The sequence below is a fragment of the Mirounga angustirostris genome, unplaced genomic scaffold (genome assembly GCF_029215605.1).
Source record: "Mirounga angustirostris isolate CCGP_5_RB_7025 unplaced genomic scaffold, mMirAng1.0.hap1 SCAF_15, whole genome shotgun sequence".
NCBI lineage: Eukaryota > Metazoa > Chordata > Mammalia > Carnivora > Phocidae > Mirounga > Mirounga angustirostris.
The window spans coordinates 42,445,025-42,462,179 of NW_026991723.1; the positions used below are offsets into that span (position 1 = coordinate 42,445,025).

At 37.9% G+C, this 17,155-nt stretch overlaps 1 protein-coding gene across 16 annotated transcripts in view; it reads right to left on the bottom strand.

The window, feature by feature from the left end:
- BNC2 (basonuclin zinc finger protein 2) overlaps nt 1-17,155 on the bottom strand; it is a 433,411-nt gene that overhangs the window by 288,090 nt on the left and 128,166 nt on the right. For 12 of the 16 annotated variants that reach the window (XM_045882449.3, XM_064579716.1, XM_064579714.1 and 9 more), the window contains exon 2: nt 15,249-15,449. The exons of 3 other annotated variants lie outside the window; for them this stretch is intronic. In XM_045882449.3, the coding sequence (XP_045738405.2) occupies nt 15,249-15,449 (201 nt within the window). Of the gene's footprint in view, nt 1-15,248; nt 15,991-17,155 lie in introns of those variants that run through there. One more of the 16 variants, XM_064579720.1, reaches the window with a different exon arrangement.

A 17,155-nucleotide genomic window follows, 5' to 3' on the forward strand; every position in this document is an offset into this window, starting at 1 on the left:
TAAGAAGAGAAGCAGTGTACCATGAGGATCAGGCTGAACAGCCCCATATTCTTTCCCAGAGCACCAGCCTTCCGTGGTGTAAAACTCCCAACTATTAGGAAAAAACATCAACATCTTTTTCCTCCTCAGCTACATTTTTAAATACTGCAATGAAAATCCAGCTGTGAATTGGTAAAATGGGATCAATGACAAACTCCTGAAATAAAGCTGAAAAAGAATGTTGACATCATCTCAGAGCTTTAAACAAATTGTGATGAGTCCTGCTTTATTTGGGATAGTTTCCAACCACTGCTACTGGGATGGATCGGCAGAATCCAGGAGGAGAGCAACAATGGGTCAGAAAAATGACTCTGTACTGAACTGAGAAATTTCTTCAAGGATCAACTGCAGAAAATCAGCCTTTCTGATTCAAGAAAGGTACTTTCTGATTTAAGAAAGTTAACTGTGACTATGGCAAAGTGACATGCTTTAACTTGATATTCTCTTAGGGATGAGCAGGCTTTGAAGCTCATAATAAACTTGAAATGGTTCTGTGGAATGTTAAGGCTTAATGTAGATGGTCAGTGCCACTGTCCTGCCTACACAAAACTATGTCAACCTGGAAATAACTGAATTAACAGCTTCAGGGTATTTAGAATGGAAGGCTTGCCCCTCCCCCCCCCTTTAAGAATTTTACTTTGAACCACAAAAAGAAGCTGCATTAAGTTTCCAACTTATTTAGCACAGCTTAAATTAAAATACTTATTTTGGTTTGGAAAGGCATAATGTTCGCCACCCACCTAGTTCATGTTACCTTCACGCTATGCCGTTCTCACAAAGTATAAACAGCAGAGAGAGAGAAATGATTGCTTTAAAATGGACCTGTATATGGAACAATAAAACTATCAAATATAAAGCACAAATGTTATTTTATAAAAATTAATGGCATCTAAAGGAGTATATTCTTCTATCTTTTATTCTTCACCACCCCCCTCACTTGAGTGCTCCCCTCCCCTTGTATTAAAGATATTTTTATCTAATTCCCAGTTGAAAGGTTTGTGAAAGTGGTAAGTCACAGCTGTGTTGACGGTGAGCTTGAACATGGCATACCAGCGTCATTCCGACACACTTACAGATGCTTCGTAACAAGCTGCACCAGTCACTTGATTTGAAATACCTGACTTATTATAAAACAAACTGTTAATCTCTGGTCTTTTCTCCAGTTCAGCTCTTCTCTGTAGTTCTGGAAGCAAACCAACAGCTTATTATGTTTACACTGGGAATGACTCCCTTCTGATTGGTGTCTGATAACCGTCCAGCGATGCTGCTCAGCAAGGCCCCAGACAGAACCTAGGCACACCTAGGCCCCATTTGCAGATCATTTTAACAAGACGTTCTTGTTTCCTGTTCCCACGAAAATCAATAACAGGATGACCTTCAATTTGAATTTCAAACCAATTAATTACCTGTTCTCTTGAAAATGTTGGTATCTGATTTGCCTAGAGAATTTCAATTATGAATAGATTATATCTTTTAAAGAGCCCCTTCAAAAAATTTAAATACATACTGAAAACTTCATCTTATACAATATAAATGATGTTTTCTTGAAGCTTGTATAAAATATTGGCCTTGCCTGAATTAGGATGGGGAAGTTTTCCCCTTGTGGTCCATCTCCTCCTCATGACATCATAATCAATTGCCTGGTAAATTATAGCAATCCCACAAAGATTCAGGGCCAAGAATCACTGCTTAAAGGTGAGATGAAAAGCTTTTTATAGTGGAATTCAGCTTTTCATCTACATCAATGACTGACACAAATCATGGGATTCTTTTCAGAGTTTAGAAATCTCTCTTTCTCTTTAATTCTAAAATTCTTTTTCTACCTTTATTAAAATACTTTGAGCATTTTTTTGTTCTGCTCACATATTTTTCTTTATATGTGGGTCATAAGGAGAAAAGCTATACATCAAAACTATCAGCACCAGAAACATATTTACCAAACACTTTTTTCAATTGGGGAAAAAAAAAAATGAAGAATTTGGTTCATCCCAGCGGGGAATTCCCAAGATGAATGATCACATGCAATGAAACTATTATCTTCATCCATTAAAATATTATCTAAAACAGAGGTTTCTATCTGGCAGCCAGTAGGCTGAATATAGCCTGCAGATGAGTTTTGTTTGGACCACACACTTTAAAAAATATTTGAAAAGGTTGCCAAGATTTAAAAATCAGGAGATTTCACATAAAAATCTTGATTTCTGGCTTCTAAGAAGAGAGGAGGAGGAGGAGGATGGGGGGGTGGGGAGGAGTTGTTGGATCATCTCCCAACATGGGCCTGCATTCCTACCTGGTAACAATTGGCTTGAGCTGAAGAACCTTCTGGTCCACCACAGACCCCACAAGACTCACTCCACCTGTTTAATTTACCTTACCTCCACATGCCCTTTTAGGCAACTCCTGATCTTTAAAATGTTTCACTACTCCAAAGACAGTTTGTAGAGTTTGTGGAAGAAAAAGAGAAGGGTATCTAGGAACAGATATTTAAAAATAACATATCTCACGGGCTTAAACAATGTAAGACAATGGGTAGCAGAATTTCAAAATACAGTTGTTCAATAAAACATAAATGCAAAGCGAAGTCATTTTCATGACTAAAATACTTTGAAAAGCAAATCCAGAACTGATGATCTCGTCTTACATAGAGAGTAGTCTGACAAACATTTATACTGGTTTTCAATCAACCACATCCTTCCCTCCAGCCCAGAAAAGATGTTCATGTGAAACTACTGCCCAGATCTACATATCCATTTTGTTCCTTCACATGTTAACACTTCTGCACTTCCTTTCTAGAACGATCATGTACTTAAATGAAAATTGACCCTAATATGAAAATAGAATATATCTTCAAGGTAAATTTTAAAAGTCAACATGTAGGATGCATGAATATTATAGCAAATACTCATCTTTACACATATGCCACAATATGACATTTATATATTTAAACTAAACACACATTATTGCAGGTTCAAATGACCCACAAAGTCATGGCATATTTCTTTAGAAATGATTATTACCTAAAAGCAGATGTTTATGACAAAGTCACCATGCATTCCTATTTGCTTTTTTCTTAACTGAAATGAAGTACAAAGAGAAAAGCTTTTATATTTCACAATTTCCAATCAATCACAGCAACACAGTATTTCTACCTATTAGTGGATTTTACAAATTAGGAGCACCCTATTTTAGCAGAGGGAAGAAAAGTACCTTTTCACTTCAACTATATTAACAGGCTATCTCTGATGTACTGGACAGTACAGAAATGTACTAAATAGGCTACGACCCGTCATAATACAACTTCATTTTTATTTTTTATTTATTTATTTTTTAAGATTTTATTTATTTATTCATGAGAGACAGAGAGAGAGAGAGAGGCAGAGGGAGAAGCAGGCTCCCAAGGAGCAGGGAGCCCGATGCAGGACTCGATCCCAGGACGCTGGGATCATGACCCGAGCCGAAGGCAGACGCTTAACCATCTGAGCCACCCAGGCGCCCTACAACTTCATTTTTAAAGAGAGTAAAATTTATATCAACTTCAGTATAGTGTTTTGAAATTATATTTCCTCATTTGCCCTCTTTCTTGAAAGAGTATTTTTTTAGATGTTTCCTTCCTAAGAGAGAAGCATTCTTCCATTTTCACCTTTACAAAGTAACCCTTGAATATATGCCAAATTTATGTCACCATCAGACTTTAATCCCCAAATTCTCTTGATTCTTAACAACTTGAACGACTTTAAGTAAACAGTTCACAAAATCATAATGATCGTACTACATTCCTTAACTCCCAGTTGAAATAGGAAAAGAGAAAATACCAAAGTATGAGCTCCATAAATACAGTGCTAGGCCTGATACCTGAACAACAATATGATATATTCCTTATGGGAAGCATTTTTCCTTAATATCCACTATATGTTTGGAATTTTAGCAATTAGAAGCAGACACCTGGAACTCAATTATTAATATACCATTCCCCACTCCTTTTATACTTCTTTTGAAACCATCTCTTAGGGTTCTTCTTAAAGAGGTGATACTATGGGACAGCATGCATACAAATGTTCACATTATTTTCTTTAAAACATCCTGGTTTAGGGCGCCTGGGTGGCTCAGTTGGTTAAGCGACTGCCTTCGGCTCAGGTCATGATCCTGGAGTCCTGGGATCGAGTTCCGCATCAGGCTCCCTGCTAGGCAGGGAGTCTGCTTCTCCCTCTGACCCTCCTCCCTCTCATGCTCTCTGTCTCTCATTCTTTCTCAAATACATAAATTAAAAAAAAAAAATCTTAAAAAAAAAAAATAAAACATCCTGGTTTAATCTAAGACTAAACTTATTCTCTTTATTAAACATATTAGCTTTAGGAAAAAAAATTAAAACCTCTCAATCGTAAAATGACAAAAAAACAGGAGTGCCTGGCTGGCTCAGTCGGTAGAGCACGCAACTCTTGACCTCAGGGTCATGAGTTCAAGCCCCACACTGGGCATGGAACCTACTCAGAAAAATAATAAAATGTTAAACAAACAAAAAGATGGCAAAAAACTAAAAGAAGAACATGAGGTAAAGTATAATTCATTACACTCATGTTGATTGGTCAGCTATAATATTTTAGAAAGGGAATTTTATGAAAAAACACAGTTAATTTCCACCCATGAGGAGGAAAGCTTTAAACTGGTCTCCTCAAGACAGCTGTAAATACATAAAGCAGTTCTAGAAGACTCCTGATTTTGTTATTTTGTTTTCACTTCATCGTTTTAAAATGAAAAATAAAGTATGAAATAATGCATGTTTAATGTTATTTAACCTGTGTTCTATGAAGATTAAGGTACTGTGCTCACTTAACTCCTTCCTTCTTTCTATAAAAGAATATCTCAAAATAGGCTGATGTTGAGGCTCATGTAAGCATTCTGCATTTGTTTAAAAAAAAAAAAAGAAGAAGAAGAAGAAGAAGACCAAAGCACAGGAATACTGGCATCTAAAAGAACAGTGGGTTATCAGAACACTCAGAAGGCAGGTTTGACTGGTTGGTTTATTGAGAAATTATTAAAAATAACCGTTTGCACAAGTTAAAATAACCAACTTCTCACTTTTACCAAAAGGGTCTTTTTAATATAATGAACATCCAAAGCTTCTGTGACCATGAGAAAACCTGGAATATATTATACACGCATGAATGTGGCCCAGGATGCAGGATATGAGATATGCTTGCTATCAACAGATTAACACTTCATTTTCATTACTCTAATCTCACCACAGGCTGTGAACACTCTCTTTTTCTTATTTGAACAACAATGGTGCATGAAAAACCAAGCTGACAGGCAGGCGGGGTTCATTAAATGCATAAGGCCTTTATTCCCATAACATGTCTCACCTGTATGAAGCCAGGGTTCGGGCTTCCAGGCCGGCTACTGAAACAAGCTCTCCCAGATGTGGGACTTCTAACTCTACCCTCTCCCACTTAAATTTATGATAAATGTCAAAAATAAAGTAAAAATGGAAAAATTCTTTCCCACAATGAGCTCTATTTAGTAGATAATAGAATTGGTAACGTATTTTAAGATTTATTCAGTTCCACAGTTGCTCAAGAAAACAAACAAACAAGAAGTGGCTTGGAAGGGAAGTGATGAGACATTTGAAGTTTGAGTCAAAGACTCTCATCTTGGTATCTCCATCCCAGCTTAGTTTTAACTTGTATGAGGAGAACTATAGTTTGTCACCAATTGAAAATGGCAATTCACAAAATAAGAATCCAATCAAGCTATTTCCAAACGAATGACACTGACCTTCACCAAAAAGCTATGTTCAAGGAACAGAAAAGCTACAAAGTGTAAGGAATCATTACAGTGAGCTTCCTAAAATGGGGGATTCCTTCTAAGGGAGGAGCCATCCACACACTCATTGCATTTGAGGCAACCATTAACAAATCCTCAACAGACCTAGAAATAAATCCCTTAATTCCCACAACCAACCAAAGGACAGGTGTACACTTTCTGCATGTCTATGCACCCCGTATAAATGCACTGTCATGTGACAACCTGAATTTTTAATATGTTCCATAGCAACACAGGAAGTCTCTCCACAAAGTCTAGAGAAGGCCTTGATTTTGATTCTTTCTGGTACTCTAATTTTATACCTAAAAAAAGAAAGAATAAAAGAAAAGCAATATTAGATAAAGCAGCAGATAACCTAGCTGCCTTGAGTTAGGTTTTGACATGAGGTCAACAAAGAGAATGTTTGCAGGCATTCTCACTCAAGGGACACTTTCATGAATATGCTCATTGTATAATTTTTCTCCCATCTCTCACAAGTGGCCTCCCAGTCATGTCCACTGCTCTCTAGCCCTAGCACAGGGCATGGTAGTGGGCAGCTCTCTTTACCTATGCTTGATTAGGTGCCCCAAATAGCCATCCTAATGATTTAAGTCAATGAAATCTTTCTTGCTTAAATTTTGAAAGAAGAGAAAACAAACATTATTAAAACCCTGCTAATGGAGGTTCTCATTTTAATATTGGTTTTGTTATTATGTTAAGACAGCTGAAAGTAATTATTTTTGGCGTGTAAAATATTCATTATCCTAAAATTTTTTTCTTTTCAAACCCCCAGTTCAGGCTCTCTGATCATCAAATATGGGTCCTGAAGAACTGTCTAGAGCACAAATAGCCACTTAAAGACACCTTAATAAAGTTGAAAAATTCATGACAGTCACACAAAAGCACAGCAGGTATAATAGTGAGGCTATGTCTTTCCCATATAGAATAATATTTTTTAATCTTGTCAATTTTAACAATCTCCCTGCCATGTAAGACAATGAGTTAAAATTTATTAAAAACAAAACAGCAGTGAATCCTCATTGTGTTAAGTATACTGCATGTTTTCAATTTCAACTTCATAATGTCATCCATTAATATTAGTCCTGCCATCATTTTAATTCCTTTTTTAAATGTTTTGGTTAACTCTTATTAACTGCAGTTTGTCTCAAAGAGTCACACCTTCCATCTACTGAAGAAAAACTTTACATGTTTTCCTCCTTCTAAGGAAATGCTCTCTTGTACAGATATAAGTCTAACTGTACAAAATGATAAACCCAAGAATAACTTTTTTTAAAAAAGAAAAATAGAAAAGCAAAATCTCTTTTCAGCTAAGTCCTTTCTCACACAGGCGAAGGATCAAATTGAGCTGCCTTTCAGCACCTCTGAACGATAAGCCTGGGCCCCTGGTAACACGTTTTTATCATGCCCTTACTTACAGAACCCTTACGGAGCAAAACTCGGGACAGTCTTCCTGTCAGCACTTACACACTGAGGACCACATCTGAGGGTGGCACCTCTTCTCCCGTACCTCTGCCAGAATGATGTATTGGCCAAAAAGTCATATTCAGTGCATTTCATTTCTTTATATTAGGGTAAAAAGAACCAGTGAAAGTAAGGAGAAATTCATAAAAAGAGAGATGAGGTGAAAGGAGAATAAAGTGAGAAAGAAACTAGGTCTACGGAAAACGGAAATGGGAAGAAAGAACAGACTCACCATGTATTTAGGTCATTAAGTAAATTGCTTCCAACCAAATAGAAATGAGACTTAAATAAACCCTTCCCCCCTCAACAACACACAAACCCTAAAGACAGTAGCAAAGTAACACTGCAGTCCAAAAATACTGAGTAAATAAGACGTCAGATATGCTCAAGAGAATCAGTGTTTCAATGAATAACTTCCTACTGTTCAAGATTATTTTCATTTTCTTAACAGGGAGAAATGAAAAACTGATGGGCTTAATTAAAGAAAAACAAAAGGATATTATTTCGCCATTAAAGGATCAATTCTTTTTTTTTTTAATTGGAATGATGATTAATAAGCTGAGAATCTGATTTCTAAGCTAGCCAGTTTGAGTAATGCGTTGTTGTTCCACAAGCATCCCCATTAAGGAAGACTCTTGTGAGGAAGAAATGATACAGCGCTTCCGTCTCTTCTCATCTCTGACTCTGTGGCATGAAATGCTACATGGAGTGTTGGAACGGAATGACACTGCACACAGTCCTCATCCAAATGAACTCCAGTCATAAAATAAATTTTTCACCTTAGGGTTGGAATGTGTACCATGAAATTTGCTGGGCTTCCTACAGGGAATGCAGAAATTGAAAAAGAATCAACACTTTTTATTTTTCCTATTCTCTAAACTTTCTTTTAAACCCAGGGAGGGAGAAGGCAGTTCAGGCATGCTCAGTGAGATGTAGGATGTCACGGTCCCAGGCACCATTTTTGGGATGTCATCTGCATATTAAAATTTTCTTAGAGCTTGAGTTACTCAGAATGTTTTTTCCAACTTATTCTTCTTGCTTGTTTACTAGTTTACCTTGTAAGAAAAAGTCCCCTCTTTCACACAGTGTTTTGCTTGTATGTCCAGATAGGAAGGCCGTTATTCCTGAATTATACCTCTTTTCCTTTATTTTTCAAAAGCTTAAAAATAGATGTCGGGACGCCTGGGTGGCTCAGGTGGTTAAGCGACTGCCTTCGGCTCAGGTCATGATCCTGGAGTCCTGGGATCGAGTCCCGCATCAGGCTCCCTGCTCAGTGAGGAGCCTGCTTCTCCCTCTGACCCTCCCCCCTCTCATGCTCTCTGTCTCCCATTCTCTCTCTCTCAAATAAATAAAAAATCTTTAAAAAAAAAAAATAGATGTCAAAGTTCCCTGAAAGGGTCTCTGACTCCTTTTCTCCCCCCTCGCCCCCATCCTTCAGTGGATGAAGATCACCGAGCAAAATGTGGAAGCCAGCTGCTTTTCGGGAAATAAAAATGGCATCAGCTTTGGCAGACAGAGGTGAGATCAATCATTTCCTACAATCCCCAAACAATCTTCTGACCAAGGCCTAGAGAAGGGTGGTTATGTAGCGGCAAAAACATAACTACGAAAGGTACAGAGGTACGAGAGGATTTTCACGTGGTGAAGAATTCATTCTATGCATATAACAAACCAGGCTCTACATCTCAGGTGAAAGAAAATCTTGGAACCATTATAATCCATGTTCTTTGGACAATAACAAGCAGGGAGGCCCAGACAAAATTTCTCACTGAAAAGGTCATCCCACTATTCACTCTGTTCTCCCTACTAGCACAAAATTCCCTGACAATATTCTGTGGGAAAAGAGGAGTTAATTCTTAGATGGATTAAAACAGTGGGATTCAAATTATGGACACAAGCTAAAGCAAATTCTAGTTCCTTCTTGAATTCCTTTTGATATTATCTATTCTAATCAAGAGTCTCAAGTTGAGAAAACACCTCCTCGGCTGTACAGAGTCATTAGCTATTCATGTTTATAAGGAAAATCCTCTCAAAACCTTTGCGGATTGACATGGGTGGATGCCCACTGTAACTGTCTTTAAGTACGTGTAACGCACATAAGGTGGGAAGAGGGAAGCACTAGAGTTTTGTTTTTCATTGAAGGGGATGACGCCAGTTCCCTATCTGTAACGGTCTGTTCCTTTGGAATCAGCTCCCTGTGTCACAACGACCTGGCAAACTTCAGTGCTTTCACTATCACTGGAGTCCTTGCAATCCTGCTCTGGCTGTGACCCATTCACTTTTGCCCCAACTTCTCAGAGATGCCTTACTCAGCATCTAATTAGTTAGGGAGGATTTGCCGCGGCTCTTAACCCTGACACAGGAGTGGGAGGATGTGCTGCTGTGGTAGCCCAAATCTGTACTGTCACTACATTAATCAGATTTCCATAAAGGCACGCATGAATAATTGGATTTATCACTGAATGTTAAGATACACTCATAAATATAATTATAAAAAATACCTACAATTATAGATAAGATACCTGCACCTTTAGGGATTTGTTTTTCAACTGTGGTTGCTTGACTCACCTTAGCACAAGACGTTAGCAATTACACACAGAGTACCAGTTTGCAGCTGACAGAAATCAGAGACAATTTCAAAATGATCACCTACTATGTTCAAATTCATTTAATATATTGTGTTGAAAATAAACTTGAAATTAGTGTACAGGTTTTTAACATATACCATATACACATCTAAGAAAATGTTTGTGCATGCTTCGCTTGCATTAGTATGTACATAAACACCATGTATAGGACCTCACTACTTTCCCACTGCATTACAAATTCGACAGTATCTGTTAAGTGAAGTCTGCATGTTATACACAGACTTATAAAGTACAGGGCAACACACGAGCACCTGTCTATACTACAGTATGTAATTTAACAATTACTCAAATAGTCCTATTTTAGTGTTACATCATCAGAATGGATGTTAAGAATTATATCTGAATATATGTCTACAGTTAAAACTTCAAAATAAAACATATTATCACTCAAATTAGAGAGGGGAACTTAAAGGGAGGGAGCAGCCTAGTAATTCAACAGGCTGAAATTACATGCTTCCTAATATAAATATTTTCACATCAAGACCATAAGTTTGGTCAATTTAAGACGTGATTACCAAAACACACCAACTGTAAGAAGGGGAGTAAAAAGGGAGGGAAAAGTGCAGAAACCTAGGGATGGATGATGCCTGGCAGTGAAAGTCATTTTCAAAGACCATTAACTATCAACTGCTTTACTCAGGGCTCTGATTAAATAAGAATATACATCCCATGTTGAAAGGGATGTCTACATGAGTGGGACAGAGTTTAGAATACAAATGTACAAACAATAAAGAAGAATCAAACCACACTATACAATTAGGCATCTGATTATGAGATTATAAAACTGTATATGTGCCTTTTAAACTGTTAGTGAATAAACATTTGAGGGGGGGAGGTAGGAAGTCAGACAAAACCACCATTTCCACTTTAAAATATAAATTCAACAAACTGAAACTGTGTTTGCCTATATGAATAGAAAGAACTAAAAGAGTACTGGGAGAAAAATTCATATCAAACATGCTTTTAAATGGACTCCAGCAATGTTATTATATATTTCTTACAATATATTTTATTTATCATTTCTCTGAAATGGGCTAGATTTTATATTAGAAAGAAAGTTTGCTTTACTCTGTCATATCTCTGGTGAGCAGACGCTCTAGTATTAATGTAAATCGTTGATTTAATTTTTAGCTTTCTTGGTTTGCCCCTCACCTACCTAAGAAATGATTTCTCTGGTGATAACTAACACATCATGCTAATGAGAGAATCTAATGCACAATAGAAAAATGTCACTACTAATAATATTTGCATGAAGTTAAATAAAGCAACTGTAAGAGAATGTCAGACAGTTGTTCTTTAATAAGACACAGTTTCACAATGAAATTATGTTGTTAATTTTGTTACATCATTGGGTGAATCCTAAATTACTACATAATGATGCACAGAGTCATTTATAATTCTAACTTAGTATTTCACTTGTGTCTGAAAAGAGACCTTATTAAGGGATCTACATTTTATTTGAAACAGGTTAAATATACCTCACCAATAATAAAAGGTAAATGCCTCTAATAATGTGTAAAACATGGGCTGGAGCCATTTACCTGTTACGGTTTCATGTCTGAAAAGATTTCAAAATATATTAGACTATTGCATCCCTTGAAGTAGCTACAAAGAATTTTATTTGATATTGCCTCAAATGCACAAAATATTTACAAAAATAGAAAAATCACTTTTTAAAACCTGATTAAGAAAAAAGAAAAACAAGTTCCAAAAGCAGGCCTTATTTTCTGCTTTTAACAATACTTAATGAGGTTAAAATGGGCAAAATAATGTTCTAGACTCTAGGAGATTAACACAGAAGATGAGCAAAGGGTTTCTGGTCATTCTCGACCTGTCATTGATCAAAGTAACTCAAAAAGGAACTTCCTTTACAGAAGTCAAGAGTCATGCCCTTTAAGGTTATCAAATATTTGTCTGTATGGGGAAAAAAAATTATCCTTTTTGAAAAATCTTACTTAAACATGGGAAAGATGTAGGAAGGCAAGAAAATGTGGTAAAATTATCATATTGTGAATGTAAGGGACAAATACTTAATTCTATCAAATCTAAACTGGCTTCAGTTTGTGATGTCTTTTTGTTAGTATTAGACAGACAGAAAGATTTACATATAAGCAGATCCAACTTTGCTCATACAAAAGACAAAGAGTTTTATATCCCTACTTCCTAATTTACCTGTAGAAGATACAAATGTAGATTATTAAATTTCAGTGTTCATGAGATATTTCTACAAGTTTTGCTATAGTTAAGTAGTAATGGTGGTTAATTCTCTGTAACTCAGTTTTGAAACCTGCTAGTCAGTCTTTTCTAGTATTTAAAGAAATGATCTGGTAAATTTTATAGTTTTATATCATTACAGAAAACTTAGAAATAAAAAAAATAGACCCAAGCAATTCTATTCATTTCAAGAGTTGAATCAATTTTTTCTTAGAAATCAAAATAATCATAACACAGAAAAACCTCTTTATACGGAATTCTGCCTGTTTGATTAAACTGGACAAACTTTTACCTGTAGTAAAACAAAAGCTGGCTTTAATGTGTATACTGAAACTAGTATTCCTTGAAACTGTTGGTTTCAAGAAAATCATTTCAAGAAAAGTGTCTTTCCTGCGTGCACAAACACACACACACACACACACACACACACACACACACTGAATCAGCATTGCTGATGAACTATAGGTAAAGAAAATAAACATATTTTAATAACATGTACAGCATATATATTTTTAGATTTACACAGTCTGAATTTAAGTTTACACAATATTTATACCAACTAAAATGTCATCCTGAAGGAGAAAAAAAAATACACTCATACACTCTTTACATGCTTTCCAAAAATGCACAGGAGGTAAATATTTAGTAACCATGACAGAAAAAAAAGGGGGGGGGAGCCAATAACTACATTAAAACCAAAAAATAAAAAAATATATATAGTTAAATCACAACACTTTTTAAAATTGTGATTTTTCTCCATTTTACTACTCTGTTTAGTAAATGGCATAATACTATGTAATTTTATATAGCATCCATTATGCATAAATTACCTCCCTATAGTTCTACTCTTTTCATATAAGTCGACTGATGCTAAGACACATGCATGCACACAGGTAGAGACAAAACAGATCTTTATATATCCACAAAGTCAAACAACTGGATCAAAGACATCATACTAGCTTAGTTGCACAAGTTTCTCTGAGTGATTTCAAATTATTTTCCTAATTCTGATCAATCATTTATATCATTTACTTTTATTTGTTTTTTAGCTAAAATGTTTTCCATGACTTAGAGTCTCCTTAGATTCAAATCTACTTGGAAATGGGCTAGTGCCAAAGAAGCAATCTAACACCATCTATGTGGTTCAATAGCCATTTATCAATTGATCATTATCTCTATCTGGTTTTATTAACTCTTTTCTAGCTAGAGGGAGACCTAAACAAATCTTCCCTTCACACACACACACACACACACACACACACACACAAACGACCTTCCCTAACTCAAGGAAAACCCTAAACGTGACACTAATTTTTAAAGTGCAGCACAAGTTGCTTGGTCCTACAGTGAGTGCACACCCTGTGTTACAAGCACGGAGAGAGCCACCCAGGCAGGGATGTGCCTCAGAAACACACCCCTCAAAGCACTCCACGATGACAAGGAGTATCTCTGGGAGGAAATGAACTTTTTAACTTGCAAGAATGGGAAATAGCTCATAAAGAGTTGCTTATTGGGTTTATGTTGATTGCATTTAAATCCCAGCTTACTGTATCAGCAGTAATCAGGGTCCCTCTACAGGATATGTCAAAATACACCTTATTCAAATGCATTTATCCTATCTAGAAGGGCATGATAAAACTGTTCGCTAGCTAAACGCTACAGAAACCTGGCTCTGTGCACTGGCTTTTGCAGACGTACCTCTGAACTTCTGGTAGTTTATAGCCTACCAAATTGTTTTCTTTCCTTCATTACCAATACTTTTAAAAATCTGATTACCTCAATAAAGTATTTAATTCTCATGAACTCTTGCATGCAAAACAGGTTTTAGAAAAAGAAAGCAATTGCAAATTTGTTTTCCAATGAGTGGAACAGTACCAATTTCTTCACAACTGCCATCTACTTAAAATCCAACTGTATTTGTCAGTAATACTTCCGTGCTGTGTGGATGATACTATCATGCTAACTCTTGCTTTGTGTGGGTTTGGTGCAGGCTTTTGAACAGCAAGACGTGTCTAGGAGGGAGGCACCAGGGAACTTCCCTCCCTCGCTTGAGCACTGTCCAAGATGAAAGTTTCTGGGTTGTTTCCCTTCGCTTCCTCTCACCCTCGCTCCCCCTCGGAGCCGCAGAGCCAGCAATTGTGCAAGAGGAGCCGGGCGTGCAGGGCGCGTATCACCAAGCGCATGGTACAAGCCGCCGGCTCCAGTGATTAATTATCAGTTGCCGCCGGCCTCGCACTAACACGTCGGCATTCCCGGCAGAGCCAGCACACCAGCCGCCTGCAGCGCGGCCCGGACCGAGCAGCGGCTTCGGGGAGGACGCCGCCGCTGCGCCCGAGTGTGAGTGCGCCGGCCAGTGGGCGAGCGGGCGGCCGGGCGGCCGGGCAGGCGGGCCGGCGAGTGTGCGGGAGCCGAGCCGGCGCCGGCGGGAGCGCAGGGGCAAGCGCGGAGGCGGGCGGGCGGACAGGCAGCCGCGGCCGGCGCAGAGCAGCGGGGACCGGCCGGCACGGCCCGCCACGCACGCCGCCGCCTCCTCCGCGACCCTCGGCGCTGACAGCGATTCCTGCACAGCCTCCTCTCCGCAGGTCGGAGTCGAGCTGCTTCCAGCCCCGTGAAGTCAGTGGGCTGTGCAGAGGGGCCCCTACATTTTATGGCTGTTTGGTTGCAGAACCTACTCTGAGATAGCAGACACTTTGACGAAGTGATTAATACAGACAGACCGATACAGTTTTTGGATGGTGGTCCTTTTTTTTTTTTTTAATTTTAAACAGAAAACAAAGAAATAAAGTCCTCCCATGACCCAGGCTATCCTGTGAAACTTTGCAACGAATGCCTTTGCTTTCTTTTACTTCAGTATCCTTTCCCCTTTTTCTTTTAAGGAGCCCTCAGGGAAAGCATGAAGTAACCCTGCATTCCAACACCACAGTTACGACAAAACAGAGCCTAACTATTAAGTGATCAAATTTTTAAAACTGTTTAGAAAGAAAAATAACAGAAACAAAAGTCTGTATAACAATTCAAGGTTTCTTTAAAAAAAAAAGAAAGAAAGAAAGAAAGAAAGAAACTTACCTGTTGGGACATTCTGAATAAGAGGTTAGTATCAGCGTTTTGCCATGTCCCCATGAACCCTGGTTCAGCTGTAGTCGTTCTGGTTCCGAACTGCATGGAGTTGTCAGTACAGGAGTCTCTTAAAGTCAAGTCTCTTGCCCTCTTTGGCTCTCTGTCTCTCTGTGTCTCTCTTTCTCTCACATCCACTTCTGCCTCTTCTGACTGAAAAGTGAAGGTGGATTTTTTGAGCCTCTTGGCAGCCAGTAGCAGGAGTGTAGTGTAGTTAAGAAGCTGGCTGAACTGTGCATTTCATTTGGGAAGGGGGAGGTTTGGAGGAGGGAGGGGGTCAGAGCTTCTTTCGCACCTTCTGCACAGATACCCCTATCATTTATGCATAGATTGTGACTCCCCGAGCTTGCCTTTGCTCAGTTTAACAGCTGCCTGTCAGGTGTGCAGGCAGCACTGGAGACCCAACCATCAGCCTCAAACTCTCAGCCACTGCATGTCATTGGATAGCAGAGCTAAGAGTCAACTGCACCGTTCCACTGTCAGGCACCGAATGACACCCTGCACTAACCCCTCTCCAAACACACAGACAGACACACACTTATGCACACTCCAAGCAGCACCATGATCACGGACGGCACACAGGGTGAGGAGAAGCTGAGGCCCTTCCCAGGGAAATCTTCCCAACAGTGCTTTCGGGTATAACATGCAATATCAGTCTTCACTTTAACGTTTGTAAACTGCTCTGCTTAAACATTTTTTTTTCTAATTACACTGGAAGAAAGAAAAATATTCAGCTGCAAGAGAATGTTAAGTTGGCTCAGTTGTTGTCTAAATGCTAGCTCCTAAAAGTCATATACTATGTACTGGGCTATTTATAACCACATATAAACTCCTAGAGAAAATAATGTACATAGAAACTTGCCCTTCCACTCTGAAAAGTAAATAAATAAACCTAGCAGTTTTTTGAACATAGAAGATGCACAATAAACATTTGCAAAATAAATACAAAGTATTTAACATCCAGTTTCTCCGGTCATTAATTATTAAATTGGATGATAAGTAATAAGAAATGGAATGGCAAGGAAAAAAGTGTACCTTTTCTTATAGCTAACAAACAGAAAAAAATCCTTTGTTAAAGTTCCTGGATGAAGCATCTACAATATCCTTTCAAATCATAAAAAAGAAAAAGATGAAGAAAAAAAGCTTGTCCCATTTCAGGGAAAAAAGTAATGAATGTAAAAATTCCATTTTTCATTCAAGATCTCTATGGAAAATTCTATAACCTTTTCATGCCTGATGGAATATAGCCCAGAGAGCATGTTGTATTTTTAATTAAACCAGTTTTAAAACAAAACATCTATTTATTAGTGTTTACCTTATTTATGGAAAAGCAGAACTGAACAAAATGCACTGTACATAAACAGTAACTTCAAAATGGAAAGCTAAATTCATGTCATCTCATAAAAGTAGTCAGCAGGAAAAAGCCATCCTCCTAAACTTAAAATGTAAGGAACATTAATCTTCAACCACCTACAAATATTGAGGACAAATGTACCACTCTCCTTGCTCCTTCTTAACTCAAGAATAACAATAAACCTTACTCTCTGAAACAACAAAAGAAACAGAAAAGAGCTTCAATGGCAGCTCTGTGTCATTAGTGGACAATGAGAAAAGATGAGAAAACGTACACTATGTTGACACAAATGTGCCTTCCCCTCTAGAACCGACATCTCCTGAAAGCTTTTCTGTTAAACTTCCCTCCGGTTCACCACCATTAAGCACAAAAAAGTCTCAAAAGCAGCAAATTCAATATCTGAGAAGAAACAAACAAGAACCCAAAGAATTGTTGCCTTAAAATATATGAAGTCCACCTGTGGTCAATAAAAATATTCTTGAGAGGGGAGGGCAGGAAAAGCCCC